The sequence below is a fragment of the Zalophus californianus genome, chromosome 7 (assembly GCF_009762305.2).
Source record: "Zalophus californianus isolate mZalCal1 chromosome 7, mZalCal1.pri.v2, whole genome shotgun sequence".
NCBI classification, from domain to species: domain Eukaryota; kingdom Metazoa; phylum Chordata; class Mammalia; order Carnivora; family Otariidae; genus Zalophus; species Zalophus californianus.
This window is the reverse complement of record NC_045601.1, coordinates 59,605,532-59,625,060: the sequence shown is the minus strand read 5'-3', so window position 1 is coordinate 59,625,060 and position 19,529 is coordinate 59,605,532. Positions and strand designations below refer to the sequence as shown.

Here is a 19,529-nt window from a genome sequence, read left to right as displayed (position 1 = left end):
TGGCTTGCTTCTAACATATTCTGCATTAACAAGAAAACTACAGTGAACACTGTTACTATTATATTTATGTGTTTGCGCTATGACTTCCATACATTAGATCCCTAGAAGTAAAAACACAGGGCTGATTCTAGTGAGTGCTTTCAAATTACATTCTTTTTTCACTTTTGCCAATCTGATAAAACTCTCATGTCCTCTTAAGCATATTTTCTATAATGCTCAGTATGTTTATTTCTACTGTGAAATGCTTCTCTAAATTTTTAAAAAAGTTTTATTTCTTATTAATTATAATAACTATTAAATATAAAAGATTTATTTTATGTGCTACAAATAATTTGTTATTCTGTCTTATATTTTAACTTTTTGGAGCCATCTTTACAGGTTAGAAGTTTTTAATATTTAGATATCCAAATGTACCACATGTTCCCTTTATAACCTTTGGAGTTTTGCATTTTGCTTAGAGCTTCTCTACCCCAAGGCTATTAAAAAATGCTCTCTTATGTCTTCTTTAATGTACAGAGAGTTTTGTTTGATATAGCTAAATTATTAACCATCTAGAATTTTATGGTGGATTTACCAGATGAAAACACACTATTTTAAAGCATTTTAAAATGCAATATTAACTTCCTAAAATTTTGTACTCCATCTTTTACATTAAATTCCCATACCTAGACCTGGATCAGAGCTGTTTAATACTCATGGGTATTCTAAGACACTTTATCTTTTTATTTAATGAAAAGAAGGGCTGGCAGAAAATAATCATGATACATTGGTAAATTCACCAATTTTTGTGTGGACTATTTATGAATAGCCACAAAGCTCCGAAACTAGAGACAGCACATACATGTCTTTTTAAAAAAAAAATGATTAAGATTATGCACACGAGGTGATTATATTTTACTTTATCTAATATATCAGAAAAATTATAAATCATGTTCAGATTTTTTCAGGGGGTAGGAGTTAAGTGCAGATAGGAGAGAAGTGGAGGAAATCACTAATATTTGCCTATGTTCTATTATATCTTAATACTGCTTAGTCAATTATTAGACTTGGCTTTGCAACAATGGCTTAAAAGTTTTCCTGTATTTACTTTTGTTAATTTATAGAGACTTCAATAAAATAAGATTTGGAAGGAAGGAAGAAAGAGAACTTTCAATATGAAAACAAAATACCTAAAACTTTCCCCACACTAAAATTAACTTTATTCCCATAAATAATACATATTAATATTTTTTGAATGCTATATTTAAGCTTAAAAACTTAATCGTCCCTCCAAAATAAGCTTAAAAATAACTTCCTCTTACCTGCCGTAAAGTACGTGCCACTATGCTTTCTAATACTGGTCCCCTATCTTCATGCAGCAAATGAACTTCATCAAGAATAAGGAGCTTCACAATTTGGGAAAGAGCTACATCTCCGACACTCTTTCTTGTCACTACATCCCATTTTTCTGGGGTGGTCACAAGCATCTATAAGATAAATTAAAAAAAAAGAAAAAGTCACATAGTTAATATAAATTTCAAATATGTCATTCAAAAAGAAATATGATAGGCAACAATTATACAGATCAAATAAAAAGTGTTTAAAATATCCTGGAATGATATATAATTTACTATAGACACTGTCACTTCAAGAGTAATATTTCATTTCATCTAGCTTCACTTAAGTTGTGATATTAAGTCATTATTTAAAACTCAATGATGATAGTCTGTCAAAAAATTGTAGTGAAGTGTACAAAATACATATTTTTTGAAAAGTGTCTTCTGATGTAAAAAAACAAATGATTCTGAGGTGCCTGGGTGGCTCAGTTGGTTAAACATCTGCCTTTGGATCATGCCTGGGATGGAACCCTGCTTTGGGCTCCCTGTTCAGTGGGGAGTCTGCTTGCCCCTCACCCTCTGCCCCTCCCCCGCCCCTGCTCCTGTGCTATCAAATAAATAAATAAATAAAATCTTAAAAAAAAAACAAAATAAAAACAAACGATTCTATCTTTTAAACTGCATACATTGATAATGGTCTTTATGTGAAAAGGGACAACAAAGTGAACCAAGTGTTAAAAGGCAATAAAAAGGAAATCAAGAATCCACTCTAGAAATGATCACCTGTTTATACCTATCCAAATGTGAAGGAAACTTTACTAATGACACAGTTTTCAACAAATTGCCCTTTAATATCAACTAGTATATGCACTATTTAGTACCCAAAACTAATACATATAATACAGCCTAACTGGCACATAATAGCAACCCAAGGACTGAGTCACTGGAGACTCTAGGGTGTGTAGAGCAGAAGGTAAGCCTGAGGCATTTATGTGAACTTCACAGTAGCAGACCATTTAACGTGAAACTGGAATGATAATTCTCTTTGCTTTTCACATATTAAATTGTGTCCTCTAAAATCATCCTGTTGCAGAGACAAAGATGACAAGTTTAATATACCTTCTATGATAGTAATACTACATTAGGAAATAAACCAGTATGTGGATAATTCAAAGAATACTACATAACAAATCAAGACCAAGGCCTCTCATGGCCAGTGTATCAGGATTAGAGACTGATGAGGGTCACAACTGAACTGTGCTTTGAAGGGGGTTAACTGAGATGAGAGTCAGATTGTTCTCTCAACATTTTTGTTATTTCACATCTGATTAAGTCATCTATGGGGACAATAATAATCTTTTTTTTTTTAGATTGGTACAAGTTATATATAAATTCTTAAAAATCCAGAGTCTAAATTTGCCAATATGACCTGTTGCATTATTAGAGCTACCACTGCTATCATTATGAAATGGACTGTGTCAACGACAACATTTAGAAGCTGTACTTGAACAGAAATTAACTGACAAACTATAATGAATCAGATTAAGGAATTTATATCTAAAATATGAAATACTATAAATCCAAAGCTACTTAGTTGAAAGTTGCTAAAGCTGAATGGCAATGTTGAGATCACATCAAATTTTATAGAAAAGATATGCTGCTGGAATTAAATATAAACAGATGTATAATAAATTTTGAGATCTAAAATGGGTAAAAATATTCACTGTGAATTAAAATCTTTTGGAACAAATTTAAATTGAACTTCTACTTTGAATAATGACAAATTTAAAATAATCCAAGATGTATTAATATAAATACACCCAGGGATTACTTAATAACAACCTTTTTCATTAAAAATCCTGGAAGATGCTGATCTGTTTTCAAAACAATTCTACTACACTGTACATTTAATATCAAAATTTAAATAAGTAAGCTTATTAAGTCACAAATGTTAGGAATGACACAGGGTGCACCTTTAAATAATAAATACAAAGCTTGGTTACCTACCTCACCATGAACTTAGACTATTATGCTAATACTGTCTTATAATTAACTTTCAGAGATGACAATATGGCAACAAATTGTAAAATCAAATTTTTCAGATATCAGAAAGCTGTACCAATGAAACCTTAAAAATCCATTTTAGCATTTTATTATACTTTACTTTCAGCATAGTGAGAAAAGGCTTCATTTATATTACTATTTCATCACTTCAGTTCCCTGAACTTAAAATGGCTAGAACATAAAGTGTCACATTTGCTTAATGAATTGGAACTCATGCAAGACATTTCCATCTGCTCTTATATTGGGGCATGGGTTAACTGTCAACATTTTTACTGTCAACTTAAATTTCTCTCAATATATGTACTTATTCCCTCAGAAATACAAAAATCATTACTTGAAACTGTTCCAATTTTATCCTGCCCACTGGGAAAATGGCATAGTTGTGATGCTATATACTACCATTGGATCAAAAATTTGGTGTATTTAGTTTTAAAATGCTCATCCATTTGACAGAAATACCAAATGACCTAAGACCTGCCAGAACCAATTCATCTGGTAAATTCACTTAAACATTAATAATAATAATAATAATAATAATAGTAACATTACATAGTAATAATAAATAATAATAGTAATATTATTATTTCACCGTTTAAAACACTATGACCTAAGGGAAGTCACTTCATCTCTTTTATTTTCCAGCTTTATTGAGATATTGAGATGTAACATATGTAAATTTAAGGTGCACATGTGGTGATTGGATACAGGTATATAATGCTAAATGATTACCATAAAAAGTTTAATTAACCCTTCCATCCCCTCATACAATTATGTGCATGTGTGTATGCATGTGTGGTGGTAACATTTAAGGTCCACTTTATTAATAACTTTCAAGTATATAATAGAGCACTGTAAATTACAATTACCATGCTGTACATTAGATCCTGAGAACATACTCATCTTATAGCTGTAAGTTTATATCCCTTGACCAATATATCCCCATTTCCCCTACCTCCAGCCCTTGGCAACCACCCCTCCACTATTTAAGTTCAACTTTTTTACATTCCACATTTAAGTAAGAACATGCAGTATTGGTCATTCTCTGTCTTATTTCACTTAGCATAATGTCCTCAAGGTCCATCCATGTTGTCAAAAAGTTTGAGTTTCCTTCCTTTTTATGGCTGAGCAATATTCCATTGTACATATATATCACATTTTCTTTATCTATTCATCCACTGGTTGTTCCCATGTCTTGGCTACTGTTGATAATGCTTCAAAGAACATGGGGGAGTGTGGGGATGTTCAATTTTGTCAAGTGATTTTTTTCTGCATCTAGTAAGATGATGGTATGATTTTTCTCTTTCATTCTATTAATATGATGTATTGGTCCAGTTAGATTTTCTCTTTCTTCATGACTCAGTAGGTTGTATGTTTCTAGGAATTTATCCATTTTTTTCTAGGTTGTTCAATTTGCTGATGTATAATTGCTCATAGTAGTTTCTTATGATCCTCTATTTCTATGGTATCCAAATTGGAAAGGAAGTAGTGAAACTGTCACTATTTGCAGAAGACATGATACTATATATAGAAAAACCCTAACGACTCCACCAAAAAATACCCTGTTAAAACTAATAAACTAATTCAGTAAAGTTGGAGGATACAAAATGAATAGATAGAAATCTATTGCATTTCTTTAAATTAATAACAAACTATAACTGAAATGCAGAAAACAATCCCATTTACAATTGCATCAAAATGAATAAAATATCTGGGAATAAATTTAACCGAGGAGGTGAAAGATCTATACTCTGAAAACTGTAAGACGTTAATGAAAGAAATTGATGAAGACACTATAACTAGCAAGATATTCTGTGTTCACGGATTGGAAGAATTAATATTGTTAAAAATGTCCATACTACCCAAAACAATCTACAGATTCGATGTAATCCCTATCAAAATCCTAATGGCATTTTTCACAGAACTAGAACAAAAAATTCTAAAATATGTATGAAACCATAAAAGACCCAAAGTAGACAAACCAATCTTGAGAAAGTTGGAGGCATCACAGTCCCTGATTTCAAATTATATCGCAAAGCTATAATCGAAAGAATATGGTATGGGCCAAAAAAGACTCACATATATAAATGGAACAGAATAGAGAGCCCAGAAATAAACAACACATGTATGGTTAATTAATTTACAACAAAGGAGCCAAGACTATACAGTGGGGAAAAGACAGTCTTCAATAAATGGAGTTGGAAAAACTGGATAGCCACATGCAGAAGAATAAAATCAGACCATTTTCTTACACCATGCACAAAAATTGACTGAAAATAGATAAAAGACATGAATTTAAGACCTGACAACATAAAACTCCTAGAAGAAAACAAGGGCAGTAGGCTCATTGACATTGGATTTTAGGATCTGACTCCAAAAGCAAAGGCAACAAATGCAAAAATAAACAAAGCGGGACTACATCAAACTAAAAAAGCTTCTTCACAGCAATGGAAACCATCAATAAAATGAAAGGGGCAGCCTACCAACTGGGAGAAAATATTTGCAAATCATATATCTGATAAGGGGTTAATATCCAAAATAAATACTCAAACAACTCAATAGCAAAACAAACAAAGTAATCTGAGGCTATTATCAAAAGGCTAATAAAACCACTCTTTATTTTTATTAAAAAAAAAAGACTATTATAAAAAAGATATGAAATAACAGTGTTGGAGAGGATGTGGAGAAAAGAAAACACTGTACATTGTTGGCAGGCATGTAAACTGGTGCCCTAGTATGGAAAACAGTAGGGAGGTTCCTCAAAAATTAAAAATACAACTACCATATGATCCAGATATTTCAGATATTCTGCTTATTTATCAGAAAATAATAGCACTAATTTAAAAAGATATGTGTACCTCTATGTTCACTACAGCTTTATTTACAATAGCGAAGATAAGGAAACAACCTAAGTGTTCATCAATAGATGAATGGATAAAGAAGGTATACACACACAATGGAATAATACTCAGTCATAAAATATAAGAAGGAAACTTACTATTTGCAACAACATGTATAGACCTTGAGGATATTATGCTAAGTGAAATAAATTAGAGAACGACAAGTACAATATGATTTCACTTATATGTGGAATCTAAAAAACAAAACAAATGAATAATACCAAACACAACTTACTGATACAGAGAACAGATCAGTGGTTATCAGAAGGAAAGAGGTTGGGGGTGGGTAAAATGGGTAAAGGTGGTGAAGTGTATGGTGATGAATGATAAACAGACTCACTGTGGTGATCACTTTGTAGTGTATACAAAGAATAATTATGTTGTACACCTGAAAGTAATACAATGTTATAAATCAATTTTACAGCAATAAAATATTAAAGAAATACAAGAAATTTTTAAAATAAAAGTATACTTTCTTTCCTTTATAATACTTAAAACTGATTTTGAAATGTTGTACTTAGACTATAAAAAAATGGGGAAAAATGTTTAAACTAATTACATAAATAACTTTTTAAAAAAACCAGAATGGTAAAATACCAAAAAATAGTCATTAAAATCCCACAGATTAACAATAGTATTACTAATAACAATGGTATTAATAATAGTATCACTATTATTTCATCAAATCTCAGGAGACATTGATTATAAGCGACACCATCATTGTAAGTGTCATTAAGAAGTTAAAAAAAAAACACTATCAAAATTTTTCTTTTCATCTATGTGTACTCTCTAATGCCCATCACCTATTTCATCCATTCTTTCACCCAGGTTCCCTCTAGTAATCATCAGTTTGTTCTCAATAGTTAACACTCTGTTTCTTGGTTTGTTTCTCTTTTTTTTTTCCTTTGCTCATTTCTTTTGTTTCTTAAATTCCACAGATGAATAAGATCATATGGTATTTGTCTTTCTCTGACTTAACTTCACTTAACATTATACTCTCTAGCTCTATCCATGTTGTTGCAAATGACAAGATTTCATTCCTTTTTAAGATTGAATATATTCCATTATGTATACCACTTCCTCTTTATCCATTAATCTACTGATGGACACTTGGGCTGCTTCCATAGTTTGGCTTTGTAAATGATGCCACAATAAACATAGCGGTGCATGTATTGCTTTGAAGTAGTGTTTTTGTATTTTGGGGATAAATACCCAATAGTTTGATTACAGGATAATAGGTTAGTTTTATTTTTAATTTTTTGAGGAACCTCCATACTGTTTCCCACAGTAGCGGCACCAATTTTCAATCCCACCAGCAGTGCACAAGGGTTACTTTTTGTCCACATCCTCTCCAACACTTGCTTCTTCTTTTGTTGACTTTAGCCATTCTGACAGGTGTGAGGTGGTATCTCATTGTGGTTTTGATTTGCATTCCCTGATGATGAGTGATGTTGAGCATCTTTTCATGTATCTCTTGTCCATCTGTATATCTTCTTTGGAGGAATGTCTGTTCATGTCTTCTGCCTATTTTTAAATTGGATTATTTGTTTTTTGGGTATTGAGATGTATATATATATTTTTTATATATTTTGGATACTAACGCTTTATCAGTTATGTCATTTGCAAATATCTTCTCCCATTAGGTGGGTTACCTTTTAGTTTTGTTGATTATTTCCTTTGCTGTGCAGAACTGTTTATTTTGATGTAATCCCAGTAGTTTATTTTTATTTTTATTTCCCTTCGTTAGGAGACATATCTAGAAAAATGTTGTGATGGCCAATGTCAGAAATTACTGCCTGTGCTCTCTTCAAGCATTTTCACGGTTTCAGGTCTGATATTTAGGTCTTTAATCCATTTTGAATTTATTTTTGTGTATGGTGAAAGAGAGTGGTCCAGTTTTCCCAACACCATTTCTTGAAAAGACTCTTTTTTCCCATTGTATATTCTTGCTTCCTTTGTTGAACATTAATTGACCATATAATTGTGGGTTTACTTCTGGGTTTTCTATTCTGTTCCATTGATCTATTTGTCTTTTTATTCCAGTACCCTACTATTTTATTACTACTGCTTTGTAATATAACTTGAAATGTGGAATTGGGATGCCTCCAGTTTTGTTTTTCTTTTTCAAGATTGCTTTGGCTATTCAGGGACTTTTGTGGTTCCATACAATTTTAGGATTGCTTATTCTAGTTCTGTAAAAAATACTGTTTAAATTTTTATAGGGATTGCATTGAATGTGTAGATTGCTTTGGGTAGTAGAGAAATTTTAACAATATTTGTTCTTCTAACCCATGACCATGGAATGTCTTTTCTGTTTCTTTGCATCATCTTCAATGTCCTTCATCAGCGTCTTATAGTTTTCAGAGAACAGATCTTTCACCTCCTTGGTTAAGTTTATTGCTAAATATGTTATTGTTTTAGATGCAATTGTAAATAGGATTATTTTCTTAATTTCACTTTCTACTGCTTCATTTTTAGCATGTAGCAATGCAACAGATTTCTATACCTTTTGTATTGAATTCACTTATCAGTTCAAGTAGTTTTTTTGGTGGTCTTCTCTCTATATGGCATCACGTCAGCTACAAATAGTGAGTTTTACTTTTTCCTTACCAATTTGGATGCCTTTATTTCCTTATGTTGTCTAACTGCTGTGGCTAAGACTTCTAGTACTATTTTGAATAGAAGTGCTGAGGCTGGACATCCTTGTCTTCTTGTTCTTGACCTCAGGGGAAACACTCTCAGTTTTTCACCACTGAGTATGATATTGGCTGTGGGTTTTCCATATAAGGCCTTAACTATGTTGAGGTATGTTCCCTCTAGACCTATTTTGCAGAGGATTTTCATCATGACTGGATGTTGCACATTATCAAATATTTTTGCTGCATCTATTGAAACGATCTTATGGTTTTTATCCTTCCTCTTATTGATGGGACATATCATATTGATTGTTTTGAGAATACTGAACCACCTTTCATGCCAGGTATATGTCCCAATTGATCATGGTGTATGATTTTTTAAAATATATTGTTAGATTCAGTTTGCTAATATTTTGTTGAGGATTTTTGCCTCTATATTCATCAGAGATACCGGCCTGTAGTTCTTTTTCGTGGTTTCTTTATCTGGTTTTGGTATCAGGGTGATACTGGCCTCAGAGAATAAATTTGGAAGTTTTCCTTCCACTTCTGTTTTTTTTTTGAATAGTTTGAGAAGAATAGGTATCAACTCTTTAAATGTTTTATAGTATTTGCTTGTGAAGCTGTTACTGAACTTTTGTTTGTTAGGAGTTTTTTGATTACTGATTCAATTTCATTGCTGGTGATTAGTATGTTCAAATGTTCTTTCTGCTTTAGTTTTGGTAGGTTATATGTTTCTAGGAATTTATTCTTCTAAGTTGTCCAACTTATTGGAATATAGGTTTTCATAATATTCTGTTACAATTGTTTGTATTTCTGTGGTGTTGGTTGTTATTTCTTCTTTTATTAGTGATTTTGCTTATTTGGGTTCTCTCTTTTTTTTTAATAAGTCTGGCTAGAGGTTTATCAGCTTTTCTGATCTTTTCAAAGAACCAGCTCCTGGTTTCATCCATTTGTTCTGTTGTTTTTTCAGTTTCTACATCATTTATTTCTGCCCTAATCTTTATTATTTCCTTCCTTTTGCTGGGTTTGGGTTTGTTTATTCTTCTTTTTCTAGCTCCATTACTGTAATATTAGGTTGTCTATCTGAGATTTTTCTTTCTTCTTGAGGTAGGCCTGTATTGCTATAGACTTCCCTCTTAGATCCACTTTTGCTGCATCTCAAAGGTTTTGGACCATTGTTTTCATTTGTTTACATGTAATTTTTTATTTCTTTTTTGATTTCTTGGTTGACCCATTCATTATTTATTAGCAAGTTATTTAACTTCCATGTATTTGTGCTCTTTCCAGATTTTTTCTCTGGTTGATCTCTGTTTACATAGTATTGTGGTTTGAAAATATGCATGGTATGACTGATTTTTTTGAATTTGTTGAGTTTTATTTTGTGGCTTAATATGTGATCTATTCTGGAGAATGTTCCATGTGTACTTGAAAAGTGTGTATTCTGCTGATTTAGGATGGAATGTTCTGAATATGTATGTTAAGTCCATCTGGTCCAGTGTGTCTTTCAAAGCCACTATTTCCTTGTTCATTTTCTGTTTAGATGATCTGTCCATTGACATAAGTGGGATGTTAAAATCCCCTATTATTGTATCACTATTGATTACTTCATGCTTGTTATTAACTGTTTTATGTATTTGGGTGATTCCATGTTGGGTGCATAAATATTTACAATTGTTATATCCTCTCGTTTGATTGTCCCTTTTATTCTTATAGTGTCCTTCTTTGACTCTTGTTACAGTCATTGTTTTAAAGTCTCTTTTGTCCAATATAAGTATTGCTATTCCAGCTTTCTTCTGATATCCATTTGCATGATAAATGTTTCTCCATCTTTTTACTTTCAATCTGCAAGTGTCTTTCACAGTCTAAAATGAGTCTCTTGTAGGCAGCAATAAATGGGTATTTCTTTACCAACTCTGTCACCCTATGGCTTTTGATTGGAGCATTCAGTCTGTTTACATTCAAAGTAATATTGATAGATATGTATTTATTGTCATTTTGTTACTTGTTTTATGGCTGTTTCCACTATCAAGTGAATTTTTAAAATGTGTCTTTCAATTAATGAAATATGGTACACTTAGTTGAAAATGGTAGGGATCTATTAATTAAACTAAAGAGCAATATTCAAGAATGCTTGCTTAATACATCTTCTCGGGCGAAAACAGTCATTCTGGAATTGTTAAAATCACATTCTAATGTTATAGATGTAGACCAGCCAACAGTTCGCAAGATTTAAGAATTCTATCTTCCTTTTTAAAATACATGCCCACTCAACCAACAAGTTTATAAATTACATGAATGTTTAATTTAAAGAATAAAGCTAAAATGTCACACGGTTTAGATTCAATAAACATACATATAATTACAGTTATACTAACCTCTGCTATACAAATGTCAGCTCTGATTGATGGCAAGGGCCCCCATAACGGAATCTGACAGCTTGCAAATTATACCTGCCCCTGGCAACACTACAACAAATCAGTTAGTTCCAACTATTTCCTTTTCTACATTTTTATGTTCCTTCCTCTCCCATCAATTCACATGCATGAGTACCTGCTCACACATGTAAAACACAAAGTCTTCTGAAGTATCTAGTTTTATTTATTTATGTCAAGGACCACAGCTTTCAATTATAAGATAAAAATATAGAAATTAATTGGAAAATCTTCATGTAGAGAGATATTCTTACTTCATATTCTTTGTTGAAAGTACAGGCATGATCAAGCTAAAGCATAAAGAATGTAACCTAAAATGCATCTTGGTATTCTCATGTTAGCAAAAAAACTCTAATACTATTTTCAGTTAATATTTCATAGGTAACATTTACTAAACAAACAAAGGGTAGGGCGCCTGGGTGGTTCAGTTGGTTGGGCGACTGCCTTCGGCTCAGGTCATGATCCTGGAGTCCTGGGATCGAGTCCCGCATCGGGCTCCCCGCTCAGCGGGGAGTCTGCTTCTCCCTCTGACCCTCTTCCCTCTTGTGCTCTCTGTCTCTCATTCTCTCTCTCTCAAATAAGTAAATAAAATATTTAAAATAAGATTATCAACAAAATACCTTTCTTTAAAAAAAAAGGGTAATTCAATAAGAAATTCGAAAACTTTTGAAGGAACAGAGCACAGAATGCTGGGAGTAAGGAAGAAACATTTAAAATACTTTCTAGACTACACATGTTTACAGCTGTAGTATAATTCTCTTTGCAGCTCTTTTTGTTTATTTAAAACACTTTCTAAATATCTCAGGTCATACATACTGAAGTCTAGCCTCATCAGTATAAGCCTAAAAGGATACAATGCTTGGTTACCCTAAAACATAACTAATTACACATAATAGAGAAAAACACAGAAAGTGTTTATATTGTTGTGCATACAAGCCATAAAGACCTTGCTTTAATCTCTAAATGCTTGTCCATAATACCCCAGTATTTCATTCCATTAAAGTCTCATAGAGCAAGGATCTGAAACAATTTATAATGATTCCTCTTCTGCTTACTCATAATGACAGATTTTTGACATGTGAATAATTTGTGGTAGAAACTGGTCCTGTGGTAAGTTCTATTCTGTACAATTGGAGTATGACTCATAGAGTACAGGTTTCCTCGGTTTACTATAGGTGTTTTTTTTTTTTCCTCTTTCCTGCCATATGTGCAAAGCTCAGTTTGAGGATCAATTTCTTACTAAAATACTTTAAAATGTTATATTGCAATGCCAAACTACTAAAACCTCAAATGTGATGAACTAAAAAATGTATTCTGTAGTAATTCTGAAGTAATTCAAATTACCAATTTTATCTCTTCAAACTAATACGAGACATTCACTACTGAGAGATTTTGCCAATTCAAGAACAATTAATCAAAAGTGTGTTTGGGGTCTATCACTGGGCAGGAGAGACAGATGAAGGAAGGATCCTAACAACTTATCAACAAATTATGGCAAAACCTTAGCTGCTGAAAACTACTGCAATTAAGAAAATTAACTGTCCCTATTGTATACCTACTTCTATCATTTAAATCCTTAAATCCTTTCTATTTTATTTAGGAAAAGAACAAAAGGACATGTGTTGTTTAATCACAACTTATGGTTATCCAAGGGAGAGCTTCTCTATAGAAGTCTGTAAATAACTCCACGTCTGCAGATGGTGTCTGTGGTTAGGAATATAAAGATAAAGGCAAGAAGTCTAGAAGCGTATACGATAAGGAGAAACAGAGCAAAGAAGAAATGAAACGTAGTCCAAACTCTTTCTCGCACAATATTACAAAATAAAATAGTCAATGAGTGGGCAGCTGACCCTGCTCAACCAACTGATGCTGCCTCTGCCCACAACTCAGGGTATAAACTATATATATGGAGCCAATACGACCAGGGTGCAGATCCAAATGAAATTATACATTTTTCTGCATTTTGTCCTCCATTTCCTACAATCTTACAAAGTTAGAGCACCGAAAAAGAGACCAAACAATTACTTGTTACTGGCTTTGAAGTGACTTAAACAGAAATTCACATACACTAAAGTAGAGGCTTAGAAAAGTGATAAAGGAGAAAAACAAATATGCCCCAAGCCTATACAGTATCTGTGATGAAGCACAAAACCTTACTGTAAGCTTGCTTGCTTTTTTTTTTTAAGATTTTATTTATTTAATTGACACAGAGAGAGAGAAAGAGAGAGAGAGAAAGAGAGAGGGAGGGAGCACAAGCAGAGGGAGTGGCAGGCAGGGGAGAGGCAGACTCCCGCTGAGCAAGGAGCCTGACGTGGGGCTTGATCCCAGGACCCTGGGATCATGACGTGAGCCAAAGGCAGCCACCCCAACTGACTGAGCCACCCAAGTGCCCCTATAAGCTTTCCTGACACCCAAATGAAAAAGACAAATTGGGAGTGATGTCAGCAAAATGGCAGCATAGGAACTTGTAGTGTTTGTCCCCTCCCCCAGGAATATCAATTTGAACAACTATCTGTGCGTGAAAATAACTTCACAAGACCTAAGGATTCCAGGTGAGGAATTACAGCACTTGGGTGAAGTGCAGAAATAAGAAATGTACTAAGGAGAGTAGGAAAGATAGATTCACGTCACCCCCATCACCCCTCCTCTAAGCCCAGGCAGCCCAATGCACAGAGATCCCTTCCCCATTGGGGAAAGAAAGTAAATAGATGTCGCTTTTCATCGCAGGCCCCAGAGCTGGCCTGCTCCCCCAAGCACCAGGCCAACTCCCAAGGCCTTTAGGTGCTCCCTCTGGCTCCTGCAAACCTAGGCCCCTGGCACACCCCAGCACCCACTGGCTTTAGTGCAAGGCAGTTCCTGCAGCCCCAGGAAGCATCTATGGCACAGGCTGGCAGCAGGCTTCTGTGAACCCTGGCCCACGACATGCAAATGTGCTCAACATCACTAATCATGGAAATGCAAATCAAAACCGCAATGAGCCATCACCTAACACCTGTTAGGATGCCTATTACCAAAACAGATACTAGCGTGTATAGTAGGAAACCGCTCCCCAAGTGATTCTGGTATTGCAAATTGAGTTAAGGAAATTGGCTAAATCTGTCAAGTTTCTAGGACTTCAGGACTCCAGGAGTCATTCTCTCTTCAGTTAACTGTTTTCACCTTACTATCCAGATTTTTAAGCAAATCACTAGCCAAAATGATTTTATCATACTAACTACAATAGTTGGGAGCTGAAGTTACACTGTCGTTTTGCCTCCATGGGATATATTTCATTACCTTTACTAATTCATCATGGAGACACACAACTTTGTATCTTGATTAGTATTTGTTTGTCAATGATTCTTAATATCTTATTTTTTTGAAACTGTGCATTTACCCCCTTGTAAGAATTGTCTCTTCTTGTATTTAGTGTTTATATCATCAAACTGCATAACCTAAATTTTTAATAGAGATATTAACTATAACTACTGTTGTCATTTTGGAGGTAATTTGGCAAAATCTTTCAAAATTTAAAATGCACAAATCCTAAGTCCAGCAATCTCACTTTCAGAATTCTATCCTCGAAAAAAGGCCTGAACAGGGGCGCCTGGGTGGCTCAGATGGTTGAGCGTCTGCCTTCGGCTCAGGTCATGATCCCAGGGTCCTGGGATCAAGTCCCGCATCGGGCTCCCTGCTCCTTGGGAGCCTGCTTCTCCCTCTGCCTCTCTCTCTCTCTCTTTCTCTGTCTCTGTCTCTCATGAATAAATAAATAAAATTAAAAAAAAAAAGAAAAAAGGCCTGAACACACAAATAGACATTTATGAAGTTTTTTATAAGGCAATAATGTAGATCTATACATACTGATATTAAGTGAAAAAGCAAAATATTATGCATTTTATACAGATACAAATGTATACATAAAGTATGATTCCATTTTTATTATGCTAAAAGAAAACACAAATGCGTGCACATACACACACACACACACACACACACACACACACACACACACACACCTCTACATTCTCCAGGTCTTGAGGTGAAATGTTTAGGAGGCTTTTCTTAAACCAAAATACCCTCTTAATATTTCCCTTTTATAGGCTTCTCTGGTATCTCTGTGCCCATCTTTTCTATTTCAGCATTTATTACACTATATTGCTTGCTTAAATATTTGTCTCCTTCAGTAGACCACAGGTACTGAAAAGGCAAGGGCAGTGACTGTCTGGACAGCTACTGTAACCACAATGTCTTGAAATGAACTCAAACACTGCTGATGAATTATATTTTTTTGCAGGTAATTATTAACCTCATAAAACTGGTGGTAACTCTTCTTGCCTAATAAGAAAATAGAATAAATATTTCTATATTTAATAGTAAGATTTATAGAAGTTATGTTCTATACAGATATTTGGGTTTAAAAAGCTATGTTTGATATACTGTCACATAACAGATTTTATGAATTAGCCAGTGGAATGCTCTCTTTTCTAATTTGTTCATGCACACTTACCAAATGGAAAAAATCTAAAAACTTATTCAAGGAAAGAGGCCCATTTACTGAGTCTGGACAAAGAAGACACTGGTGCCCACACTGCTTACCCTGTGTTTTGGGGGATGATAATCCCAGTATCTGCATGTTATTTCCCTTAGATAAATGTTAAGGAAAGATGAGATCTTAATGGCTCCTCTTGGATTAACTTAAACTAAGTAGTCTGGATCTTTGTCTTTTGGGGAAGAACAGAATTATATCTCAGAGTACCACTCAAAGAATGAATATAATTTGAACATCCTGTAATCAGGATTTAAGAGATTTTTATAATGCTCCTTTCCTGCCCTCCCATCCCCACTCCACCAAGCCCACCCCAGGCCTTTCCCAAGAAAGCAGGCCAGCATTTATCTTCCTTCTGTCCCATAAGGCAATAGCTGAAGTTTCCTAACTTAATTTCCTCCAAAGCAAGTAAGAAGAGTGGGTATTCCTATTAATGGACTGAAACCTTTACTTCTATAAACACAATTTATCGATACTTCTAAATCTAAGTATCCTTATGGGTATGTCTCATTTATCAATACATTATCTCTGATATATTGTGAATGTTTAATGAGAACACATTCAATATCTTTCAGTGATGTACCTACCAAATATTTATTGTGTATCTACTACCATAAACCTTAGTTTCCTCCATAATAAAATGAAGAAAATAATAGTACCTACATATCAGGGGGTTATAATGAATATGAAACACATAATACACATAAAATATTTAGAATAATGCCTGATATGTAATAGGGATCAATTAGTTTTTCTAACATCATCAGCATTACCCTCTTGGTCCTCATTGTAATGTACCAGACACTGTGCTATGTACCATGCAATGGTGAGGAAAGATAAAGGCAGACAGATAAAGCCCTTGATCTCATAAGGCTTACATTGTAATGCAGGAGTGGCAATAGGCACTATACAATAAAACTGTAAAATACAAAATTTTACTTCTGATAAGCTACTAAGGATAACTTACTACTTAGATGCTATTCAGTGATGTGACAAATCATAATAGGAAAATTTGACCTAACCAGAGAAATCAGAAAAGGTTTTAAGAAAGCAAAATTTGATCTAATGTCTCAAAGATGAAAGGGCATTACTTAGATGAAGGAGAAAAAAAGACAATTACAGGCAGAAGCGAAGCATCTACATAGAACAGACGGGGAAACATGGATGAAGAGAGTGGAGACAGGCAGCGTATGTGGCTAGAGCAGAGAGGATGAGAGGACTGGAGCGTGGTGGAAATGAGATGGACAGGGACGGACTGCACAGTCTTTCAGACCCTTCTAGGAGCTGTATTCTTTTCACGCTGTAGAGGAGACTGGAAAACTATGAATGGCTTTCTTTTCCTTTTCTCTTCTCTTCTCCTTCCCATTCATTCATTCATTTTGGATTGTCATTGTTTTTCATAGGACATGGAATGAGAGTGAAAAGGGAAAAACTGGCCAGGTTGCATTTCTGGCTCCCTAAGGGGAAATAGGACGGAGCAGACTGGATGCTCGTACCCCAGTTACAATACTATAGAAGTCTTCAAGGTGAGAGATGACAGAAACTCGGGACAGATTAGTGAAGACGGAGAGGATATGGATGAATGTAAGAAAAACGTAGGAGATAAAACTCATAATTAATAGGAATTGGTGTTGGATTGACTATATGCACCTTGTATTTAAATATAGACTATATTTAAGCATTATTTTTCTCAAGGAAAAGTAACATAAATAAATTCTGCAGAAAATTCCCCATGTGTCAGATATTTTACATCTCTCTGCCATCTTCCTGGTTCAGTACGAAATAATCACAAATGAAACATTAAGAAATACTCAGTATAGCTGCAAGTTACCCTCTGAGACAATTTTTCAAACTTGGTAATATAGCAGAAAATTAAAGTTGTCTTAGTCTCTTCATTTTTTCTAGGTCATAAGCTGCCAAAACTGTTACTTATGTGACAAACTACTTTTTTTTTTTTTTTTTTACAGATTTGCCTCAACAGCTGTAGGACAAGTGGAAGTAAAAAAAAAAAAAACAAAATACAAAGGAATACTAGAATCTGAGACCTGTTATTTATTAACAATAATTACTCTTTCAAAAATTTTAAATATTCTGGATTTCAAAATAGCCTAGGTAGCCTTTGAAAATGAAAGAAAAACACCCACTTTAAGGGATCTGCAATTATAAAAGACCACAGATAATCTACCTTATTTTAATACTTGGTACATGTCAGATTTCTGAGGAAGATAAAAGTAATTTTTCAAAATGATAGTAATGTTTGTGGTTAGTGAGTTCCCATTTTAAAACTTAATGGTGGCAGGATTTTTCTGAAATTTAATAAGTAACAAGAAGACTTAGTATGAGCATCAAAAATTGGATATTTATTTTTGCTTCCTTGTTTATAGGGAAACTAGATTGCTTTTGAGCATGCTATGCATTGCATTATTTTATAGTAGTAGACATTGTTATATTTTACTTTAGGAGGAAGAAAACACTAAGCTTTTCATTGGTTTTTGGTCTGTATTTGGATAAGTTAGCATGATAAACTTTGCAAGCAGGGTTCTTGAAGTAATTTAAAAATAAATTTTGTAATACTTTACTCCTTTTACATAATGTCCATAAGAATATAAAATAATCAATGATAGGAAAAAAAGTAACTAAATGTTGGTATAAAACAGACAAAATGAAAAATAGAAACCATTAATAGAATAGGACCCCACTCTTCTCTTCACTAATACAATGATACAAGCTATTTTTCTGCAAAGTAATACTCATGGAATAGGCAAAGCTGTTATTCTAATTTTTTTTTTTTTAGTAAAGGCAAAGATAATTAGATTCCTGAGTGCTTTTAAATTATACTCTAGGAAAACGGTCTCAAATAATACATGATTTGCATTCACAAAACAGATTTTTATGCATCAAAAATTATAGTTCTCTCACAACCCCCTCTAATCCAACTACATTAAGAAGAACAAAACAGTTAAAAACAGTAGTTTATATATACATATATATATGGCAGTGGACTTTTTTATTCAAAGGATATTAATGTATTTTACGAGTTGCTATTAAACCTTGCAAAAGTAAGAATAATCAGTAACTTACACCTCGAATTCCATGATGCTTCAAAGTAATTTATAGCTTACTTACTAATAAAAGCAATGAGACATTCTTCAAAATAGAACTCTCACTACTTCTTAATGGCATGCGTTCAAATGCAGGAAATGGTTGTCCTGGTAAATAATATTTACATTTCATTTGGGATTTTAAAAGTTGTAGCTTTTTAATTCCATTATGTTTAAGCACAGGGTTAAAGCTTTTTAAACTAATCGTTCTTTTTAAAGATTGGCTGCTTTCAAGATTTCAGGTTCTATTTCCAGGTTTTAGATCTCTCTCTAAATAAAAGGAAGCTTAAAATTTTCATTTTGGGGGCACCTGAGTGGCTCAGGAGGTTAAACGTCCAACCCTCGATTTCGACTCAGGTCATGATCTGAGGTCATGAGATCATGCCCCGCATTGGGCTCTGTGCTGAGCATGGAGCCTGCTTAAGATTCTCTCTCTCTTTCTCCCCCTGCCCCTCCACATTTGCACTCACTCTCTCAAAAAAAAATTAATTTTGATTATTAGTTGCTAATAATTACACAAAATTGAAAATGCAAATAGGAAAAAAAACCTAGAAAAAG

General features: G+C 33.7%; 1 protein-coding gene across 7 annotated transcripts in view; it reads right to left on the bottom strand.

The window, feature by feature from the left end:
- The window catches only part of ASCC3 (activating signal cointegrator 1 complex subunit 3), a 337,927-nt gene that overhangs the window by 211,456 nt on the left and 106,942 nt on the right, over positions 1-19,529 (bottom strand). For all 7 annotated transcript variants that reach the window (XM_027603944.1, XM_027603946.2, XM_027603941.1 and 4 more), the window contains one exon: positions 1,302-1,466. In XM_027603944.1, the coding sequence (XP_027459745.1) occupies positions 1,302-1,466 (165 nt within the window). The remainder of the gene's footprint in view (positions 1-1,301; positions 1,467-19,529) is intronic.